The 22269-nt window shown below is 48.6% G+C and overlaps 1 protein-coding gene across 1 annotated transcript in view; it reads right to left on the reverse strand.

The window, feature by feature from the left end:
* Window positions 1-6163: 6163 nt before the first annotated feature.
* The window catches only part of Eif2ak3 (eukaryotic translation initiation factor 2 alpha kinase 3), a 67386-nt gene continuing 51280 nt past the window's right edge, over window positions 6164-22269 (reverse strand). The window contains exons 12-17 of the mRNA XM_051202862.1: window positions 19136-19285; window positions 17266-18031; window positions 12928-13092; window positions 10548-10649; window positions 9251-9313; window positions 6164-7287 (exon numbers count right to left, since the gene is read on the reverse strand). Coding sequence (XP_051058819.1) covers window positions 7087-7287; window positions 9251-9313; window positions 10548-10649; window positions 12928-13092; window positions 17266-18031; window positions 19136-19285 — 1447 coding nt within the window. The 3' untranslated portion in view covers window positions 6164-7086. The remainder of the gene's footprint in view (window positions 7288-9250; window positions 9314-10547; window positions 10650-12927; window positions 13093-17265; window positions 18032-19135; window positions 19286-22269) is intronic.

A 22269-nucleotide genomic window follows, 5' to 3' on the forward strand; every position in this document is an offset into this window, starting at 1 on the left:
TATATCCCTTAAGAGACAGTAATGGGTAGGTAAAATAGGTCCGTAGTAGTAGGTAAAGGTGCTTGCAGCTAAACCCAACCCAAATTTGCCTCTTGGAACCCAGATGGTAGAAGGAGAAAATGGATCCCTGCAAGTTGACCTCTGGAATTTATTCACTGTAGCGACATTGGGAAGAGACCAATGTCGGGTGACCCCACCCCCCAAGTCTGTGACAGAGTCTCCTTATTTCCCTCAGGTGTGGGGAAGAGTGGAGGACCTGTCCCGCCAGATGCTGCTTTTTCTAGAATTCAAGGAGACCCAAAGGCAAGGCTAAGGATGATGGTTTCTCTCTGTGCCTTTAGCTGAAGTACTCAGAATGAAGGCAGAGACACCTGGCTTTCATTCTGCTTTTAGTGATTATGTGGGGCCAGGTGAGGAATCAGCGATTTTAACAAAAATGACATCCTAAGGAAAATCTATACTAGAAACTCTGGCGCCATGCTCTCCTAACCTATGGTCCTATCTAGTGTCCAGTCCTCGGTAGTCATTAGGTCATTCTACCTCTCTAGCCTTTCCACAGAGAGGTGCAATTCATGCCCTACCCATCCTATGTCTTTGCCTTCCTACAACTTCTTTTCTTTCCTTTTAGATTTTTATTCATCTATTTATTTATCTGTTGGTTTTTCAGGACAGGCTGGCTGTCCTGAAACTCACTTTGAACACCAGACTGGCCTCAAACTCACTGAGATCCACCTGCCTCTGCCTCCTGAATGCTGGTATTAAAGGTGTGTGCCACCACCCCGGCTTGTTTTAAGGCATATGTGTGCCAGTATACCACTTGTCAGGTGCCCGTAGAGGCCAGAAAAAGGAATGGGATCACTTGGAGCTGGAGTTACATTGTGGGTGTCGGCAGCTGAACTTGGGTCCTCTGAAAGAGCAGCAAGCACTCTTAAACACAACCATCCCTCCAGTCCTTCCTTAACCTTTTCTTCTTCTTCCTTATCTTTTGTTTTGTTTGAGATAGAGTTTCTCTGTATAGCCCTGGCCGGTGTGGAATCGGATTTGAACTCAAAGCTCCGCTCACCTCTGCCTCGGAAGTGCTGCGGTTAAAGATGTGGGCCTCTATGCTGTTTATCCACAATTTCTCTTAATCTTCAGAGCAGATAGAAGAACCAGGGAAGAGAGCTAGCTACTTTTCTGTCTCCCAGGGGGCGATGCTGAGGAAGGGGCTGGGGACTTGAGTCGATGGAAGTGGCTGGCTATTCCTGTGTTCCCATCTCTGCTGTTTTAGGCCGCCACACACAAGAAGGAATTGATTGCTTGACTGGTTTTTGAACTGGCTCTCATGTGGCCCAGGTTGGTCTCAAAGTTCCCTGTAACTAAGAGCGACTCCGAAATCCTGATTTCCATGCCACTATCTTCAGGGTGCTGTGGTGACAGCCATGTGCTTGGCTCCCACGTGAAGAATTTAAAGGGTCATGGCAGACACGCTCTTGGACTTGGTTGTGGGTGGATTTTGCAGAGTGCGCCTGTAGAGTTTGGCTAATTTTTGGTGAAGTTGGGGCTGTAGAGGTGTCCTTGGTGGAAATGAACCACCAGGTGGCATTTACTGTTTTCAGAAACGCAATACCCTGGGAAGGGCTTCATAAAACTGTGCTTGAGAATGTAGCTACAGAAACAACAGGTGTTCTTAGGGTGGGCCAGAGGACATGCAGAGTGCCCCTGAGACCCTTCCTAGGAGTAAGACCGAGAGACTGTGGCTGCTCGCTGAGCTATGAGTTTGTTTCATACCCTCAGACAAAAAAGCAAAGCAATGAAACAGTTTTTGTAGTAAATGTATCCCCAGAAAAAGTGACGAAAGGGAGAGGGGGGGAGGGGAGGGAAGGTAGGGGGCAAGGGCAATCCCGTTCTAACCCCACAAAGAGGGCAAATATGTAGTTAATTTAAAACTTTGTGGTAGGCTCCTTGAGTACTGGACCATTCAGTTCTGGGAGGTGAACTTGGAGGATGCAGAGATGCAGATCATTTTAACTAGGTAAAGGTGTGTTACATTTGTTTGTGCTTCAGAACATTACTTGGACCGTGTAAAGGTGTGCTACATTTGTTCCTACTGCGCTTGTTTAATGATGTAAGGCTGTGTGTTTAATTACGTAAGCCTGTGTTTCATTTTGCCTGCCTAAGGCACCTGATTGGTCTAATAAAGAGCTGAATGGTCAACAGCTAGGCTGAGAAAGAACAGGTGGGGCTGGCAGGCAGAGAGAATAAATAGAAATCTAGGAGAGAGAAAGAACAGAATGAGAGGAGGAGCAGGGAAGGAGGAGCTTGCCGGCGGCAAGAAGCCAGGCAGGGCAGGTCAATCAGCCAGACGCAAACACAAAGTAAGATGTACTTCAGAAAGGTGTTGCAGTATCTGTTCCCTATGGGTAGGACTTCTCAACAGGGCTGTGTCAGTCGGCTAGGTGATGCTGGCTCCTGGACCAGCAGCCATCAATCGTTTCAGCCAGTGAAGAAGAACGCCTGGGCCTGAGGTGGGGTGGGAGTGGGGTCTCAGAGGTGGGAATGGGCAGGACTGGCTCCTGGATCACTTCAAATGGAGGCACTAAGTCCTAAAAAGGCTCCCGGCCACAGCTGAAAGGTAAGGTGAATTCCCGCAGATGTCAGGAGTCTTTATCCGGGTTGTGCACAGGTTATGGAACTTCCTCACAGCCAGGGTTCCCAGTCTCTGTGCTGAGCCCTTCACCCTTACCCCTGCACGGGTGAGACTCCTTCCCTGTCTAGGTGGGGGTCAGGTGCCGGGTGCTTTGATTTCCTCGCTGTACTCTAGCTTCTCTATGCTTCCTGGTTGTTAGGTTGCACGCTGCTGCTCTCTGCAGAGCCCCCAACTTCACGTGCCGTGCCGCCATACACCTGGTTCTCTGAGAAGGAACAGGTGAGTGGAGTAGGTTCATTGTCACTTGTCCACCCTTGGCTCCTGGCAGCTGTGTTTGCTTTAGTGCTAGGTCCTTCTGCTTCCATTATGCATGCAGCCAATAATTTGTGCAAGACACTGGGTGGCGAGGAAGGCCCCTCCCTCTGGAGACCTTAGTGCTAGCAACGGCTGCAGACCAGTGGAGGCATTTACTGCGGCCTGACGAGGCTTAGTACAAAGAGCTAAAGTGCTCCCCCCCCCCCTCTCTCTCTCTCTCTCTCTCTCTCTCTCTCGTGTGTGTGTGTGTGTGTGTGTGTGTGTGTGTGTGAGTGAGAGAGAGAGAGAGAGAGGGGGAGAGGGAGGGAGGGAGAGGGGGGGAAGGGGAGGGGGAGGAAGGGGAGGGAGGGGGGATCTGGAGTCAGAGGGCCCTAGTTCTGACCACTATTGTGAACTTTTTGTGTTGCTGGCCTGTTTCCTCAACCTCCCTGTGGTGATATATTATTTATGATTTACTAAAGCTTGCCTGAGGATTCAGAAAGCAAAGCCAGTCTCAAGCTATAGAGACCAGGCAGTGGTGATACACACCTTTAATCCCAGCAGCCATAGAGCTGGGGGGGGGGGGCACACCTTTAATCCCAGGATTCAGGATTAAGAGGTAGATGGGTCTCTGTCAGTTCAAGGCCACACGGACCACATGAAATTGATTCAGTCCTAAAAAAACAAAAAAACAAAAAAAAAAAAAAAAAAAAAAAAAACCCAGAACCCTAAAAAAATGAAACAAACAAAAAACACAATTGAATTCACACAAAGGTGATCTCAGCACTTGGGATCATATGCCTTTAACCCCAGCACTAGGGAAGTGGAAACAGGATACAGCTGGGCAAAGAAAGGAATTAAAAGTGGGAGGAGTCAAGGAATTCAGAGCCCTTTGCCTCTGAGGATTCCTGGGGATGGGATGGCCATTTCAGCTGGGTAGGATCTACTGGCTTGGCTGCTTTGCTTCTCTGATCTTCAGCTTGATGCTTGAACTCCAATATCTGTCTCTGGGTCTTTTCTTTATTGAGCTACACCTCCCCACTCTCAGGCCTACAATTCTGATGGAATCCGCAAAGGCAATTTCCAGGATTAAAATGCCATAAGACTGGGTTATATCGTGTAAGAATTTATAAAACCATAGTTCAGAGCAAGAGAGTGGACAAATCACCAACTGGGAAGCAAATGTCAGGGGTTTGATCCACACCTGCTGTTACTTGCTTGGTGATCTTGGGTAAATCATGTCACCTTCCTGCACTTTAGTTTGGCCGTAAGTAGAATGGTGGTCACTGTGCTTTCGATGGAAAGTTCCCAGCTGTTGTGGGGGATCAAGGATATGAGTGGGATATGTCAGGAGAAACCAACTAGCTCCTTGATTGGCATAAAAATGGAGTAGAAAGCAAGCAGACCAAGCTTCCCAGCAGACAGGTAAACAGGGCTGACTGGGAGCCAAGCAGTACCTTGGGCAGCCATTAAGTATGAGTCTAATATTATCCAGATTCCTTGGGAGTATTTTCTCATGTCAAAACTGCTCCTAACTGTGTGGTAGATGGAACCATTAGCCTTTCTTCATTGTGACAAAGTGTTTGAGAAACACAATTTAAAGGAGGCCAAGATTTATTTTGCCTCAGGATTTTGGTCCATAGTCACTTAGCCCTTTTGCTGTGGACAGACCACCATGGTAGAGTGTGGTCAAGCAGAGCTGCTCTCTGCCTGGTACCTGGGGGAGCGAGGCAAATGCCAGAGATGAAATGTGCCCTTCAAATGCACACCCGTAACTTTACTTCCTCAGGTGGGTCTCATTTCGCAACAGTCCATTGAAAAACATGTGTCTGTGTGTGTGCGAGCCTGAGGGTAGTGTGGGTACCAGATGTGTGAAGGAGCCCAAGGAGGTCAGAAGAGGACCCTGGATCCCTTGGAATTGCAGTTATAGGTCTTCGAGTTGCTATGTGGTTTTGGAAAGCAAACGGGTTAAGTGTTATTAACTACTAACTTGTTTCTACAGGCCCCAATCCATCTAATTATGAATTAGCCCATTGATCAGACTCATGTCCTCATGAGCAAATCACTTTTCCACACCTCTGACGTTCTGCCTCTGAATGTCAGAGACCCAGCCCTCAACAAGCCCTTGGGGGTAGACACATCTTGTGGTTGTGATTAGTTGGTTTGTGTCTATCAGCCCAACAAGCCCTTGGGGGGGGGAGACACATCTTGTGGTTGTGACTAGTTGGTTTGTGTCTATCAGCCCAGAGTGCCACATGGCCTCAAGGGCACTGAGATGATGCTGTCAACTTGACAGTCTAGAATCACTGGGGAGACGAGCCCCTGAGCATGTGTGGAGGGTTATCTTGATTGGGTTTATCAATGACAGAAGACTCATTTTACTTTGGGGCAGGAGTATTCCCTCCTTAGGGGATCCTGGGCTGTAATAAAAGAGAAGGTAGCAAGCTGGGCACCAGCACTCAAGTATTTCTCTCTAGTTTCTGATGTAGATATGATATGACCAGCCACCCCACACTCCTGAAGAACTGACTTCCCGACTACGATGAACTGTACCTTGGAACTGAGCCGGTTTCTCCTTGAGGGTTTTATCTCAGCAACAGGAAAAGTAAGACAGGCAGAGTTGGGAAGTAGGCCCTAGCCTAATTAGCAATACCTTCCTGTTCTCTTTTAGCTCTCACCTTGGGGGCACGGTCCTCTTTATTCCCAGTCCTTGGCATGGAGTAGAGCACAGAACACTGGTCTTGAATAGCTTAAGAATAATTCCAGCACTCGGGAGGCAGAGACAAGGAGGGTGGATCTCTGTGAGCTCGAGGCTAGCCTGGTCTACAGAGCTAATTCCAGGACAGGCTCCAAAACAATACAGAGAAACCCTGTCTCCAGAAACAAACAAACAAAGTTTTCATGGAGCTGGAGAGAGAGGGGGCTCAGCAGTTTAGAGCATTTGCTGCTTTTCCAGAGGACCTGAGTTCGGTTCCCAAGCACCTACACCACATATCTCGCAACCAGCTCCAGGGGATGACATCCTCTGTTAGCCTCCGTTGGCACCTCTGCACGTGGGGCAGGTATGTAAATAAAATACACGCATACATAAATAAAATTTTTAAAAAAGTAAAATAAAAAAATAAAAGGAATACACTGTCTTGAGAGTAAGGGGCATAACTGTTTAGAGCCTTATGATCCCATTTTGTAAGTTAGATGAGCATCATTTGAGAACTCTCTAAAATAAGAGTCAACTGTAAGTATAATTTAAAAAAGTTTTATTAAATCATTTAGACTTGAAAGAAGTCATAATAGTTAACACACTTACGTGTGTTCTGTACACCACCAACCCAAATGGATTGATTTCAGAATTCTCATAAATAAAAAATAAACATATTTACAGGAAAAATGAAAACATGTTAGCAAGTTGAGATGATTAAACTTATCTATAATCAGTTTTGGGGATGTACCCACTTGTAGTATTATATATAAGATAGGATTCTATTAGGATAAAAATTACATAATTGAAGAAGTTAGTTGTAATAGATGATCCATTTCTTTCTACAGTTTTTTTTTTTTTTTTAAAAGCCCTCAAATCAGAACCTTAGACCAATGACTAAAAAGCTTCATTTTCCCATTATTGGAGGTAAAAGTCCCTAACACTCCTAGAACAACCTAAAGAATGGAGTATTCGAGGCTGCAGACTATGACACTACTGACAGGGACCGCGGCCTGGCTTGTGCTATGTGCCTTCCAAATAGTTCAGATGGGTCAAGTGCCCACCAGAGTCAGCTTTGACAATCACTTTCAAGTCACCTTTGTATCTCCAGAAAACATGTCTCTAGAGCGGGTAGTCACCACGGGAGGGTCTCTGACTCTTTTGTGCTATAAAGATATTTCCAGTCGAGGTCATTTCAGGATCACTTCTACCTCCTGGCGAAAAGGGAGGGTTCCAAAGCTGGACCTAGTTTTGGGACACCAACAAGGAACAAGTCCACATATCATTTACATAGCCCTTTCCTTGACGTTCAGAGAAATTAGGCCCATAATCCAGTCTGACTTAGAAAACCTGGTACCAAATCAAACTGATCAAAGCATAAAATCTGAGTCCACCACTGTGGAGAGCACATTCCTCAAGGTGTCTGCTCGTTGCCACCTGCCAGGGTTGCTGGCACAGCTGAAGGCTAGGTGCTGGGTAATGGGCTGTGTGACCAGCTGGGCTGTCTAGAATGCTTTGTTCCAGACGAACTCATGGATCGGGACCTCTGTCTCAGAACCGTCTTCCCGGGAAACTCCAAGTCCTCAAATACAGCATTTTCAATGATGTTTATGGCTTCAGGCCGCTCCATGGGGGATGGAGAGAGCATGTCTTGAACCATCATATGCTGAAATATAAAGATGGCTTTGTGTTAAAAAGTTCCAGATTTAGATTATTAAGCAGTGGGCCGGAGAGATGGCTCAGCCGTTAAAGACTAGCCTCACAACCACAACCAAAAATAGATTATTAAGCAGTTCTTTAGGTCATGGAAGATAACAAACATACATAGATTATGCATATGCTTATATACTCACATTTGGGTGCATATGTCCCCCCCCAATCTGCAGTGCAGGAGCTGGATTACAGGCCTCTGCAGGTGGTAGGTAAATGGTCTTTGTTTAGCTTTACCTCAGATCCAGCACAACTTCTCTATTTCAAGTGTGTGAAGCACATCTGATTAGTCCGCTGTCACAGGAGCCCCAAAGATGTCAGGGTCCTGCTCTAATGCTCTCCACCTTATTCCCTTGAAACAGGGTCTCTCACTGATCCCGGAGCATGCTGGCAGCCAGCAAGTCCCAGAGGTCTTTGCCCTCTATAATGCTAGGTTAAAAATGTATGTAAGCATGTCCAACTTCTCATGTGGTTGCTGGGGATTCAAATTTGTGTTCTCGATAAGCACTCACCCTTGCTGTCAGGCCTGATGACCTGAGCTGGCTCCTTAGGACCCATGTAGTAGAAAGAACTAAACCCCAAAACTTGTTCTCTAATTTCCATATGTGTGCATGTACATACTCTCTCTCTCCCTCTCAGGTGCAGTAAATAAATTTACAAATAGGCTTAATCCAGCCTGCTGCCTATCAGCCTGGCTGCAACCTGGCTGTACAGAGACTATTTGGGTATAAGTGGTGGTCTTATAATGAAAGGAAAGGTTGTAGAATAATCCTTGAGGTGCAGATGTCACCTGATTTTAGACATATTCAGCTGACCAATACATATGAAACTACAATAATCTCAGTAAAGCATTTTATTAGGATTTATCGTGTGTGTGTGTGTGTGTGTGTGTGTGTGTGTGTGTGTGTGTGTGGTGTAATGTTTTTAGAGGCAAGATTCCTCTGTGTAGCTTTGGAGCCTGTCCTGGAACTTACTCTGTAGACCAGGCTGGCCTCGAACTCAGAGATTTGCCTGCCTCTGCCTCCCAAGTTCGAGAATTAAAGGCGTGCACAACCACTGCCCAGCTCAATGTGTAAATATTAAAGCAATAAGCTTGTGGGCCCAAACACACTATAGGAAAAAAGTGTTACAAAAAGAAATGACAATTTTATAGAGTTTATTTTTAACGTGAAGACTAGCTTAATCTCCCCTAATCTTCTAAACCACTTCCTGTGGCCTAACTTCCACACCTGGAATCAACAGCCACTAGGGGCCTTTTGTTTAAGATAAGCCATTTAAAAATTATTATTACTTTATTTTTATGTGCATTGGTGTTTGTTTTGCCTGTGGAAAGGTGGTGGGTCCCCTGGAACTGTAGTTATAGACAGCTGTGAGCTGCCATGTAGGTGCTAGGAATTGAACCTGGATCCTCTGCAAGAGCAGTCAGTGCTCTTAACAGCTGAGCTATCTGTTAAGCTGGCCCCCAGATGAGCCAGTTACCAACAGAAAGAGTTATGTAACATGAGGGCTTCTGTGAGGGCGCTTTATGAAGTCAGCCTCAGGGGTGTTGAAGGCAGTCTGACCTCTGCAGGCCACCGGGCTGAGATCAATCCTAATAGACGGTCTTCTAGAACAGTGATTCTCAACCTTCCCAATGCTTCTACCCTCAACACAGGTCCTCATGTTAGGGTGACGCCCAACCACAAAATTACCTTTGTTGCCACGTCCTCACTGTAATTTTGCTATTGTTATGAATCTGATGGTCTTAGGTGACCACTGTGAAAGGGCCCTTTGACTCCAAAGGGGCTGAAACTCGGTTCAGAACCATTGCTCTAGGATGGGGAAGCTGACCAGTTGACTGCTAAGGACCCTTAGTGCCTTTAAGAATACTTTAAGCACTGAATACAACTTTAGAGAAAGAAGTTGACAACTATACATACCTCTCGGGGGTATTTCTCAGTGAACAGCCGTGGAAACTTTAGATTTCTTACATCAGTTAAGGTCTAAAAAGAAAGAAAAAATACTGTTTAATCTTTTAACCCTGTCTTTCATACGGAGCCACTGTTATTTAAAAAAAAAAAAAAGCAGCTCAAGAAATTTGTCATGCAACAGAGTTCAAGCTGAGGTTTTTGTTTGTTTTTATTAAGGGAAAAGGATAGTAAAAGGGGAAACAGGAAACAGGAGAGGGGAGACCAGCCTCTAGGACAGGAGCAGCTGAGGGGGGGGAGGTAGAGAGAGGGTGGGGTGGGGGAGGGAGAAAGGAGAGGGAGAGAGGGAAGGATGGGAGGTGGGCAGGATCCTTTTAAAAGGGAACGTAGTGAATGTGCACAGGTGGCTCTTAGTGGCAGCAGCTGAGAGCGTATCCTGTCAGAACCCCAAGGGCAGGCCAGTACAGATGCCTGAATGCTAACATCCACTTCTCACACGTGCTAGGCAAATACTCTCCACTGATAACCCAGCCTGTCTTTTCACTTTCTTTTTATTAGTGTACATGCCTATTGTACTATGTGTGTGCATATGTCTGTGTGTTTGTGCACAGGCTTTCAACTACTGAGCCTTTTCTCCTGCCCCCAAACTCCCCACTTTCTCAGCAGTGTCTTTGATGAACTGATTACTCACACTCTTCATTCTATTTGTTTGGATCTTTTTTTTTTGGTTTTGTTTATAGACATAGCTCATTACTTACAGACATAGCTCACTAGGTAACTAGTAGGCCTTACTGTCATGGAATTCACTATGTAGATCAGGCCAGTCTCAGACACAGAGCTCTGCCTGCCTGTGCTCCTCAGTGCTGGGACTAAAGGTGCCCAGCTAGTACTGTGTGCCTGAAAACCTATGCTCATGATTTGCTCTGAGAAGGAAAAACTAGTTATGTGTCATTTGCCAGCACTGGTCTGTGAGTGCGTGGCCACTTGTCCCCTGTACCAGTGTCCTCCAGCCAAGGGCCACTACTATTTCTTTCCCCCAACCCAGGTTACCCTTGCAGCTCCGTCTGGCTTTGGGTTGATCACAATGGTACCAAATGCAAAATACTGTTAAGGTCATGATGAACTCGTTGTTCACATGGTCCCTTTGCTCCTAGTTAACTATCTAATGGCATCAAGATAAACAGTGGTGCTGGAGAGTTCAGCTGGGCAGCTGGCAGCCCCGTGTATGTATCTCCAGCTCCAGAAGGATCGGGAGCCTCTCACTTTCATCCACAGATGTGTGCACTTCCTTGGAGTAAGATATACTTACCATGACTCGTTCCATCTGAGTGCTGAATGGGTAAAGTAATTCAAACAGAATCAAACCCAAAGAGAAGATGTCCACTTTATGGGAGTAGTTGTTTCCATGAATCTGAAATGGCATAAAAACATGTAAGAAATCACCCCAGAGAGAGAGCACATCGTCACAGCATTAACATAGAGAAGATTCAGTTGCTACGGTGACGTCATCCCTGAACCCTAGGGTTGACCTCTGGGTATAAGTGTATGTGTAAAAACGTTACTAAAGAGTTAACTGCTCTGGCCCTCTCCCCGCTGGGCCCTCTTCCACGGTGGGCAGGTATAATTACACCACTCAGCATCACAGAGGGAAAGCCCAGGTAAGGCTCAGAGATAGGCATCAGCAAAATAGGCAGAAACCTGGTGCCTTGTATGCCGGGGCCTCTAAGGGTTGCTCAGCCCCCCTGAGGTGAAGCTTTTCAAAGCCACACTATCTGAAGGCAATCTTATTTCTAATCACCATAGTCCTGAAGACTCCTGACGGTCATTACTCCAAGCCACTAATCAACCTGGGAGCCTTCATTACTCACTTAATTGCAGACTGCTTTGTATGCATAGCTCTATTTTTCATGTGTATATTTCTTGTCCTTTCCCAGTCCTGGCAGGGAGCAGACCTGCTGCTTTTGTGTTCCTTTCCCATCATTCAGCACTGGGATAAGTATAGAGAAGGCCCTCAATAAATTCCTGATACCATGAAGCAATGACTCACAACCGATCTGCTCTATTATGGAAAGCCCCATTCAAATGCAAAGCGGACTCCTGGTGCCTCCGGAGAGCCCTTTTATTTATGAACAGTTCCTCAGGCCAGTTTACTTGACCACAGGTAAACAGATCTGGACCTGGCTGGCCTCAGAACTGCTGGACTAGGGGAGGGAGAAGGCAACCAGGCTGGGTGGCAGAGCAGCTGTCTACCACTCTAGGTATCTGCCTCCCTGGTTCCTTCTATGCGAATGTCAAGGTTTGCTTCTGCTCACAAAATGGCAGGTGGAATGTTCCAGTGACTGTGTCTGCTATGTCACCCTACTTCCTACTAAAGTGACGCCAGCAATGTATCTGCATTGTTCCTTACCTGCCCCACCCCATCTCTGCGGCTTGGAAATGTACTCAAGGACACTGCCCGCAGAGGAAGGGGATATCTTCAGGCGCTGTTTGGATGGTGTAAATCGACTGTTTCACTGGAGGCACCTAGACAGCTGATGTCTATCTAATCCCATCCAATTCTGCCCATGGCAGGGTAGACAGACGCTGAGGCAGTTACCCAAGTGATGCATCTGACAGCAATAACTTTAATGTCTGAAACAAACACTGAGTGATCTGAACTGAGGGAATGCTTCACAGACAACAGATTTGTCTGTCTGTGATGGCCAAGAATACACGAATGGTCACATTTTATGAAAATCCCAACTTTGGTTTCCAACAAAACAATGTTTTATTTAAGTATATAAGCACATAGCTGAAAATGACAATATTTTATATGTATTTTTATTTAGTAAATGCCCTTTTTTTATTATATGGTCCTATATTTTCCACATTCCCTACATAGAAGACAGATTAATATGTAAAGAGAAAAAAAATTAACCTGTTACAGGAGCATAAATTTTTTTTGGACTTAATTTTTTTTTTTTTGTATATATTCATTTTAATTATATGAGTTTGTGGAGACTGAGCCCTTGCTTGAAGAGGCCTCTGGAGAACACTTTAATGAGTACAGAAGCTGGCAGTTTATTGAATATTCCACAAGAGGGCAGCAGGTAGAGTATTGCCTGACACTGGATTTGAAGAAGACAATCAAGAAAATCCCCAGTTACCAAGCTTCCTTTTGAAGACTTGCCAAGCTAAAGGAGAGGGTTCAAGGCCTGAGCTGTATGAGACCCTGTCTCAGGACCCAAACAAATATAAAGTCAACAAATTCAAGTCCAAACAGAACTTCAAAAACAAATTCAAGTCCAAACAGAACTTCAAAAACTTCTGTACATTTCAGTGTCTTTCATTTGTTTACCACAGTGCTGATGTGCATCTGTCTGTCTGTCCTCTTCCTCACACTCCATCTCTTTCTCTTTGAGGTTTTGAGATGGCTCTTATTTTATAACCTAGGCTGGATTTGAACTCATGGCAATCCTCCTGTTCCAGCCTCCCGACTGCCTGGATTACTGGCATTAGCCACCACACCTGGCTCTTTAAGTCTCTTTCCAGGTTCTTGTGCAGAGATGAGAGTGTGTTTCACGATTGTATTTTTTACTCCCTGGGGCAGAATTACTCTCCTAGTTTTTAGGCTGTGTGTTACTGGCTACTATACGGAGGACAGTACAACTATTTCACTGCCTGGCTAGGCGCAAGTCCGAGAGACTCACCTGCTCTGGGCTCATGTAGAGCTTGGTCCCCACTTGTCCTGTGTGTGTAGCGTAGGCTGGCATTGGAGTCAGAACAGTCTGCTCTTCTTCTTGGTCCATGGCGGTCACTAGTCCAAAGTCCCCAACTTTGACCACATCATCCATAGTGAAGAATATGTTGGAAGGCTGGGAAAAATAAGGAAAACAAAATAAACACAGTGAGCATATACAGAGAAGGGGGAAAAGTCAATAGAATTTTATGATTTCAGAAAAAACAGATACCCTAAAGTATAAGATTCTTTAAAATGGCCACTGTCCCCCTATGAAGAGGAGTAGCTGACCGACACAAATTACTTTCTATGGGTTTTTTTTTTTTTTTTTTTTTGAGTTTCATTTTGCTATTAAGAGAAAGACTGGGCAGTCCTGGAGCATGCCTTTAATCCCAACACTTGGCAGAGGCAGGCAGATCTCTGAGTTTAAGGCCAGGCTTGTCTAGAGAGAGTTCCAGGACAGCCAAGGCTACACAAAGAAATCCTATCTCTAAGAAAACAGCAAAAACCAAAACAAAAACCTGAGAGAGAGGAAGAGGGGGGGGGAGGGGATGGGCGGGTAGGGAGCTGGAAGGGGGGGGGAGTAAGAATATGATAAACTGTGTTAAAGGGAGAGCGAAAACAAAGTGCTGATGTAATCAGTTTACTATTACCTCATGTAATGCAACCCTTTGAAAATCACCGTCGGTCCCCATTTTCTAGACAAGGAAACCAAAGCCCCAGCCAGCAAGTGGTAGGTCCAGGAACTGAACTCAGGCAGCCTGGCTCTGGCTCCTGCATGCTTTACTCTATGGTAGATGACCACAATCTGACCATCTACTAAATGTAACACACCTGTCATTTGAACTGTGTCTAAGGGGGAAACAGCTTATCAAGGGAATCAAACTGCTGTTACGTTTCTAAATCCCAAGCTCCTAATGCTGGAGCCACACGTAGGCAGGCAGGCCTCTGTCCTAAAGTCTAAAGTTCTAAATTCCTCCTTGAATTTGCATATTAGATGGAGCTAACCAAATATGACATGAGCTCCCCCAACTCCAGGTCCCCTACATGAAATCTGTCACTTTCCCCCAAGACAAGGGTGACACGAGAGTTGTTGAAGTGGCGGAAGGGACCACGTAACTCATTACCAAATCTCCCAGTGAAACACTTCCAGCATGAGATACCGCAACCCGGCCAGAAAACAGCGCTCTTTGATTCCTAAGACGCCATATGAAATGTTAACTTGGAGGCGGCGAGGTTACTGTAACTGAAATCTGTAGTAGTGACCCAGAACTTGCTCACCAACAGCCCCATGTCAGAAGCAATAAATGACACTCCTTTCTCTTCCTTATGCTGGGCTACAAACCCAACCCAAGGCCCCATGACTATGGTAAGAGCTACTAAACGCTGGAACTCTCTGTTCCTCTTGAGTCTCAAGTAGCCGGGCTGATCTCAACCTCACTATATAGCCAATGATGACCTTAACATTCTGGCGTTTCTCCTCATGATTCCTCTTTAGGTGGTGCTGAGGACCAAACTGGCCTCATGCATGCTAGACAAGCACTCTGCTGAGCTGCATCCCCAGCATCCAGCTCCCATTTTCCGACAGCAATTCCTGGCAGAATTCTTAAAAGACAGTGTCTGTCCAGCATCTACCTCCTGTGCTTTTCCTAGAAGCATCCTGACTTCGTGAACTCACTTATTCCTGGGTATATAACAACCCCCTTTCCGGCCAAGGAGTCTGGTGGAGGGGTGGGATATGGTCCTCCAGAAAGCTTAAACGCAAACATGTCCGGAAGCCATTGGCTGCCATCCTGAGTCTGTGATGGGAAAGCCTGGCTAAAAGTAGTTAGAAGAAACAGGGAGAAGGGAATGTGTCTGATCCTGGCTGATGCTTTCCCTGAATCCTCACCGGTTTTGTGGAATGACTGACCGAGCTCCTAAGGGTTCGGTCAGAACTAATGCTTTTGGTGGCAAGCAAAAGGAAATCCAAAATGAAGCAAGAGTCCAGAACATTCCAGGCATTGCTCTGAGGCTGGGACGAGGGAACAAGGTGGGCAGGGCTTGGGTTTCTCTGAGGAAACAGAAGGGCTGTGGAGACTGTGCTGGCTGTGCTGGTGACAAACTGTGAGGAAGGAAAGCCTAGAAGATTTAACAGCGCACTCAAAGGCTTGGGTCAAAATGCAGCAAAAGATACAGGCTTTTCAGTGGGGAGAAGTTTGTGGTGGTATTTTTGTCAGCATACTAGACACCTTTGAAATGACTGCCTTTAGAAAAAGGAAAACTTAACTTTCTTTGGGGATTTTTTCCTGGTGCTTACACAAATGGAGAAGAATCTTTACACAGCGGGGTGGTGTTGAGCAAACCTACACCTTGCGCACACGAAACCAGCGTATTGCGACTGTTAGTGAAGGCACTGGCTCTGGCTTGTCTTGCTCCTTGTGCAGGGCGGGCAGTAAGCCCACGGGGAACGTGTGCACGTGTGACCGTACTCACACTGCAAGAGCTGCTGCCACCCGTCCCAAGCTCGGGGTCTCTGTGCTGTAAGACATCCTCCCTGTCTCTGTGGAACCATCCACGGGACACTTCTGGGGCAGTTACATCAGAGCACAGTGGTCCTTTCCAGTTCTTATTCCTATTTCCTCTCCAAACTCTTCATACACATTACAATTTTTAAAAATATTCTGATGATTTTAGAAGAAAGTAACTTATAGTTTATTTGAAACTTAATGGTCTCATGTAGCCCAGGCTAGCCTGAAACTCGCCTACGTGGCCAGTGATTGAGAGTGGGGACTGAACTCGGTGCATGCTAAGTAGCAGCCTTCCAATGGAGACATCCCCCAGCCCCAGAAACCGACTCCTGTTATAGCTACTTTAGTATCTGGAGAAAAAGTTTGTGGTTACATAAAACAAAACTTAAAATACTTAAAACGAAGCCAAATCTGCCAAACATTTAAGTCACTTCCCTTAGAAAAACGTTTATAGGTTCCATACACACCTACGGGGGGCTACCTACCAGCAGCATGTGGCTTGTGGCAAACAGTCAAATAGAAGTTCAATAGAATCAGCTAATTGGTTAGAGTTCTGTACTCCTGTTTTTAGGAACACACACACTGTGTGTGTATTCATTACTGAGACAGGCTCTCACTTTGAGGCCCACATTGGCCTTGAACTCACATCAATCCTCCTGTCTCAGACTCCTAAGTGCTGGGATTGCAGGAGCATACTACCACTTGGATTTGGGATTTTACGAAATTCGGCACATAGTACCGCTGCGCCGTTCAATATTGTATACTCAGAACAGGGTTTAAGTTTCATGGCTACAGCCATCTGGGTGTGCGTTTGCCACCTTCCTCTAGCTGGCTTCTCCCTCAAAGCCCACACAGGCAGCAACGGGACACACATGGACATCTGCTTCCCCAGATCAGAGCTGGCTAGTGAAAGGACTTCCGTCCCTTTCCACTCAGGCCCCTCTCACCATGTGCTGGGGAGACCCAGGGGTACCCGTGTCAAGGTTACTCAAAGTCATAGGAAGCTCAGGCCAGCAGGATGGCTTAGTGGGTAAAGATGCCTCCGCCAAGATTGGAAACCTGAGTTCAAGCCCTGTTATCCACACAGTTAAAGAAGAGAACTAACTCTCACACGCTGTCCTTTGACCCTCACACATATATCAAGCACGCACACACGTGTGCACCCTAAATAACTGTAATTAAAAAATAATTGGTTGTTTTTTTTTAAGACAGGGTTTCTCTGTAGCCCTAGCTGGCCTTGAACTCAGAGATCTATCTGCCTCTGTCTCTCGAGTATTGGGATTAAAGGTGTGTGTCACCAATGCCTGGTGACTTTTTAAAAAAGATTTATCATGTATGCCTGCATACCAGAAGAAGGCACCAGATCTCATTACAGATGGTTGGGAGCTATCACGTGGTTGCTGGGAACCGAACTCAGGACCTGTGGAAGAGCAGTCAGTGCTCTTACCCTCTGAGCCATCTCTCCAGCCCTGTAAAAAAATATTTTTAAAGGACAGGAATCGTGTATCATAACTGCTTGTGGTGGCCTTCAGTTGGAGACTCTCCTGAGGACTACTGGAAATGCTTTTTGCAATGAAACAGAAATGAGCAGCCTATAGAGGGAAATGCATGGCATGCCTGAACCTTTCAAACACGAGACCCCTTCCTTTCCTGTTTCCATCCGGGACTGCTGCCCTCTGATGTCTCAACGCCACTCCACTCTGCCGGGGACTCTGGTAGAAGACTGACAATTGTTAAGTCCCGCTTTGAACTGCAGCCGCCACACCCAAGCCCCGGTGTGCCGTCCGCTGACCACAGACCTTGAGGTCCCGGTGCATGAGTCCCTTGCTGTGCAGGAAGTCCACGGCCTCTGCGATCTGCAGAAAGATGTGCAGACACACGCTGTGCTCCCTGTCCTCCATGCTGCAGCGTCGGCTCATCCAGTCTTTAAGGTTCTCCTTCCTGCACAGCTGCATCTGGATGTACAGGTACACCTTTGGGGAGCTGGGCTGGGGCTGGTCCACAGTGTTCTTGGTGAGATCCAAACTCAGAGTGGTTGGCCTGGTAGGAGAGGTAGACAAGGTGGCTTCGGAAGAGGACCGGCTGCTAGAGTACTTCAAGTCAGTTAGCTTATTAACATAAGGGTTGCCTTTGTGCAGCCGGTTGGTTCTGGATGCGTTGTCACAGCCAGAGTCCTCAAACACTATGGAAGAGGACGTCCCCTCCCTCGACCTTGTGTAGGGAGAAGCTTCAGGAGGACAAAGTTCGAAGGAGTGTCCCTCGTCATTGCCGTCCACAGTGCCACCCTCCAGGTCGCACTCTGTCAGGCAACTGTCCTGGAGGTTGTGCGCCGCATCCACGGACTCGCTGTTGTCCCCACAGTCTGTCCCTGAGAAATCCAGGGGGGAGAACTGGCTCTCAGAAGAACTTGTCTGGCCACAGGAAATGCCCACCGAGAAAGACCGGCTTCTTTGAGGGGAAGGAGCTATGACTTCAATATGTTCTCTTGTCGAGAAAGGATCCATTCTGCGGATCTTAACAGATGGTGCCTCCACTGGGCTAGGAGAGCTGAGTGGCCAGTCAGTGCTAAAAGGGGCAGAAATACAAAGAACCGAATAAATTACACACCAATTATGTGACCCAAAACACACAGGGGAAATGGACCCTGCTACGTGGGACAAAGCACATCTCAGCCTACCTGTTCCTGTTCAGAATTTTTATTTGAAAGCTTAATTTTGTTTTAAATTTGTGTGTATTTGTGTGTACTCCCTCTTGTCCGTGTGTGCACTTCATGTGTGCAGTGCCTGTAGAGGCCACAAGAGGGCCCTGGATTCCCTGGAGCTGGAGTTACAGGCAGTTGTGAGCTTCCTGATGTGAGTGCTGGGAACCGAACCCAGGTCCTCTGCAAGAGCAGCAAGTGCTCTTAAACTGCTGAGTCATCTCTCCAGTTCTGAGAGCTCAATGACATACCACTGACAGGGTTTCCTGATGGCCACCATCCTGAAGCTGCTACGCAGATTGCAGTAGCCCATAGGCTTAGATGCAAGAGGCCACTTCCCTTCATCCTGGGGTCCCTAACAGGTGTCATTTAACAAGACCCCTCCAGGGACTGTGCTCTTCACTGTGGTTTTGAGGGCCTGCCTTCCTACAGCACATCATACATGGAGGTATCTGCAGCCTACCTAAGCATAGGTACTTTTTAAAACAGAAGTAGCCACCAGGCAGTGGTGGCGCACACCTTTAATCCCGGCACTCAGGAGGCAGGGGCAGGCGCATCTCTGAGGTGGAGGCCAGCCTGGAGGGTTACATAGACAAAGCATATCTCAAAAAGAAACAAACAAAAAAAAAACCCTTAAAATATCCTAAACCTATTTAAAATGGGAGTTATCAATCCTTAACTGCCAAGAGAAAAACCTTATTTAAAAAAAAAAAAAAAAAAAAGAATGGATAAGCACAGCAGCATTTCATACTGAGAAAAAGCCACTGTGGGTCCCTTGAATATATCATTTACACTAAGAAAATGCATGCAGGGAAAGCCTAAACCCAGTCTCAGGTACTTAACGAGCGGTGGGAAGAACAGGACGATACAGGGCAGACGGCTACCATTTTTCTTTTCTGAAAGACACCTTGCTCACAGCGAAGAACCAGCCTAGACGAAGCCACATTTGTAGGTCTGTCTAACCAAGCTACCTTTCGTCTTTCAGCCAGATTTCATCCATCTCCTCTTGCCACTTCTCTGGGGGTGTTTCCAGCCAGGCGTTGAAGTACCTCACGATGCCGGGGTGCTCCAGCTTCGCCAGGGCCTTGACTTCCCGCATCACCTTCTCCCGTGCCAATTCCCTGAAACACAGAAAGTAGTGTGCTTTGTGTTCTATTTCCAGGGGTGGAACCTGCAGAATACAAGAGAAGTCTCTTTGAGGAGGAAAATCAAGAACATGAGTTAGCAGGAGCTCCATGATTACAAGAGCACCCACCTCGTCCCCTCCCCGTGCTCCCTGACTGCAGGAGCACCCACCTCCTCATGCCCTGTGTCTGCAGGATCACCCACTCCATCCACCTCCCCATGCTCCCTGAATGCAGGAGCACCCACCTCGTCCCCCTCCCCGTGCTCCCTGACTGCAGGAGCACCCACTCCATCCACCTCCCCGTGCTCCCTGACTGCAGGAGCACCCACCTCATCCATTTCCTCGTGCTCCCTGACTGCAGGAGCACCCACTCCATCCACCCCCCGTGCTCCCTGAATACAGGAGCACCAACCTCGTCCACCACCCCGTGCTCCCTGACTGCAGGAGCACCCACCTCCTCATGCCCTGTGTCTGCAGGAGCACACACTCCATCCACCTCCCCGTGCTCCCTGACTGCCGGAGGACCCACCTCATCCACCCCCCCCGTGCTCCCTGATTGCCGGAGCACCCACCTCATCCACCTCCCCGTGCTCCCTGACTGCAGGAGCACCCACCTCATCCACTTCCTCGTGCTCCCTGACTGCAGGAGCACCCACTCCATCCACCCCCCGTGCTCCCTGACTACAGGAGCACCCACCTCGTCCACCTCCCCGTGCTCCCTGATTGCAGGAGCACCCACCTCATCCACCTCCCTGTGCTCCCTGATTTCAGGAGCACCAACTCCATCCACCTCTCTGTGCTCCCTGATAGCAGGAGCACTCACCTCCTCCACCTCCGCGTGCCCTGTGTCTGTAGGAGCACCCACCTAGTCCACCTCGTGCTCCCTGACTGCAGGAGCACCCACCTCACCCACCTCCCCATGCTCACTGATTGCAGGAGCACTTACCTCATCAACCTCCCCGTGCTCCCTGAATACAGGAGAACCCACCTCGTCGACCCCTTGTGCTCCCTGACTGCAGGAGCACCCACCTCCACCTCCACGTGCTCCCTGACTGCAGGAGCACCCACCTCATCTACCTCCCCGTGCTCCCTGATTGCAGGAGCACCCACCTCCTCCACCTCCTTGTGCTCCCTGAGTGCAGGAGCACCCACCTACTCCACCCCGTGCTCATTGACTGCAGGAGCACTCACCTCGTCTACCTCGCGTGCTCCCTGACTGCAGGATCACCCACCTCGTCTACCTCCCCGTGCTCCCTGACTGCGGGAGCACGCACGTCATCCACCTCCTCGTGCTCCCTGACTGTGGGAGCACTCACCTCATCCACCTTCCCGTGCTCCCTGACTGCAGGAGCACCCATTCCATCCACCTCCCCATGCTCCCTGACTGCAGGAGCACCCACTCCATCCACCTCCCCATGCTCCCTGATTGCAGGAGCACCCACGTCATCCCCCTCCCCGTGCTCCCTGATTGCAGGAGCACCCACCTCATCCACCTCCCCGTGCTCTGTTGCAGGAGCACTCACCTCATCCACCTCCCCGTGCTCCCTTACTGCAGGAGCACGCACCTCATCCACTTCCCCGTGCTCCCTGACTGCAGGAGCACTCACCTCATCCACCTTCCCGTGCTCCCTGACAACAGGAGCACCCACTCCCACCACCTCCTCTCCATGCCCCATTGCAGGAGCACCCACTCCATCCAGCTCTTCGTGCTCTGTTGCAGGAGAACCCACCTCGTCCACCTCCCCGTGCTCCGTGACTGCTGGAGCACCCACCTCGTCCACCTCTCCGTGCTCCCTGATTGCAGGAGCACCCACCTCGTCCACCCTTAGTGCTCCCTGATTGCAGGAGCATCCACCCCGTCCACCTCCCCGTGCTCCCTGACTGTAGGAGCACCCATTCCATCAATACCCTGTGCTCCCTGACTGCAGGAGCACGCATATCATCCACCTCCCCGTGCTCCCTGACTGCGGGAGCACTCACCTCATCCACCTCGTGCTCCCTGACTGCAGGAGCACCCACCTCATCCACCTCCCCATGTCCCGTTGCAGGAGCACCCACCTAGTCCACCTCCCCATGCTCCCTGACTGCAGGAACACCCACCTCATCCACCTCCCCGTGCTCCCTGACTACAGGAACACCCACTTCATCCACCTCCCCGTGCTCCCTGACAACAGGAGCACCCACTCCCACCACCTCCTCTCCATACCCCGTTGCAGGAGCACCCACTCCATCCAGCTCTTCGTGCTCCTTGACTGCAGGAGCACCCACCTCATCCACCTCCCCGTGCTCCCTGATTACAGGAGAACCCACCTCGTCGACCCCTTGTGCTCCCTTACTGCAGGAGCACCCACCTCCACGTGCTCCCTTACTGCAGGAGCACCACCTCATCTACCTCCCCGTGTTCCCTGATTACAGGAGCACCCACCTCATCCACCTCCCCGTGCTCCCTGATTACAGGAGAACCCACCTCGTCGACCCCTTGTGCTCCCTGACTGCAGGAGCACCCACCTCATCCACCTCCCCGTGCTCCTTGACTGCAGGAGCACCCACCTCATCCACCTTCCCGTGCTCCCTGACTGCAGGAGCACCCACTCCACCCACCCCCCGTACCCAATTGCAAGAGCACTCACCTCGTCCACCTCCCCCTGCTTCCTGACTGCAGGAGCACCCACTCCATCCACCTCCCCGTGCTCCCTGATTGCAGGAGCACCCACCTCGTCCACATCCCCGTGCCCCGTGTCTGCAGGAGCACCCACCTAGTCCACCTCTCCGTGCTCCCTCACTGTAGGAGCACCCACTCAATCAATCCCCTGTGCTCCCTGATTGCAGGAGCACTCACCTCATTCACCTCCCCGTGTTCCCTGATTGCAGGAGCACCCACCGCCTCAACCGCCCCGTGCTCCCTGATTGCAGGAGACCCACTCCATCCACCCTGCATGCTCCCTGATTGCAGGAGCACTCACCTCATCCATCTCCCTG

Source organism: Phodopus roborovskii, unplaced genomic scaffold (genome assembly GCF_943737965.1).
Source record: "Phodopus roborovskii unplaced genomic scaffold, PHOROB, whole genome shotgun sequence".
NCBI lineage: Eukaryota > Metazoa > Chordata > Mammalia > Rodentia > Cricetidae > Phodopus > Phodopus roborovskii.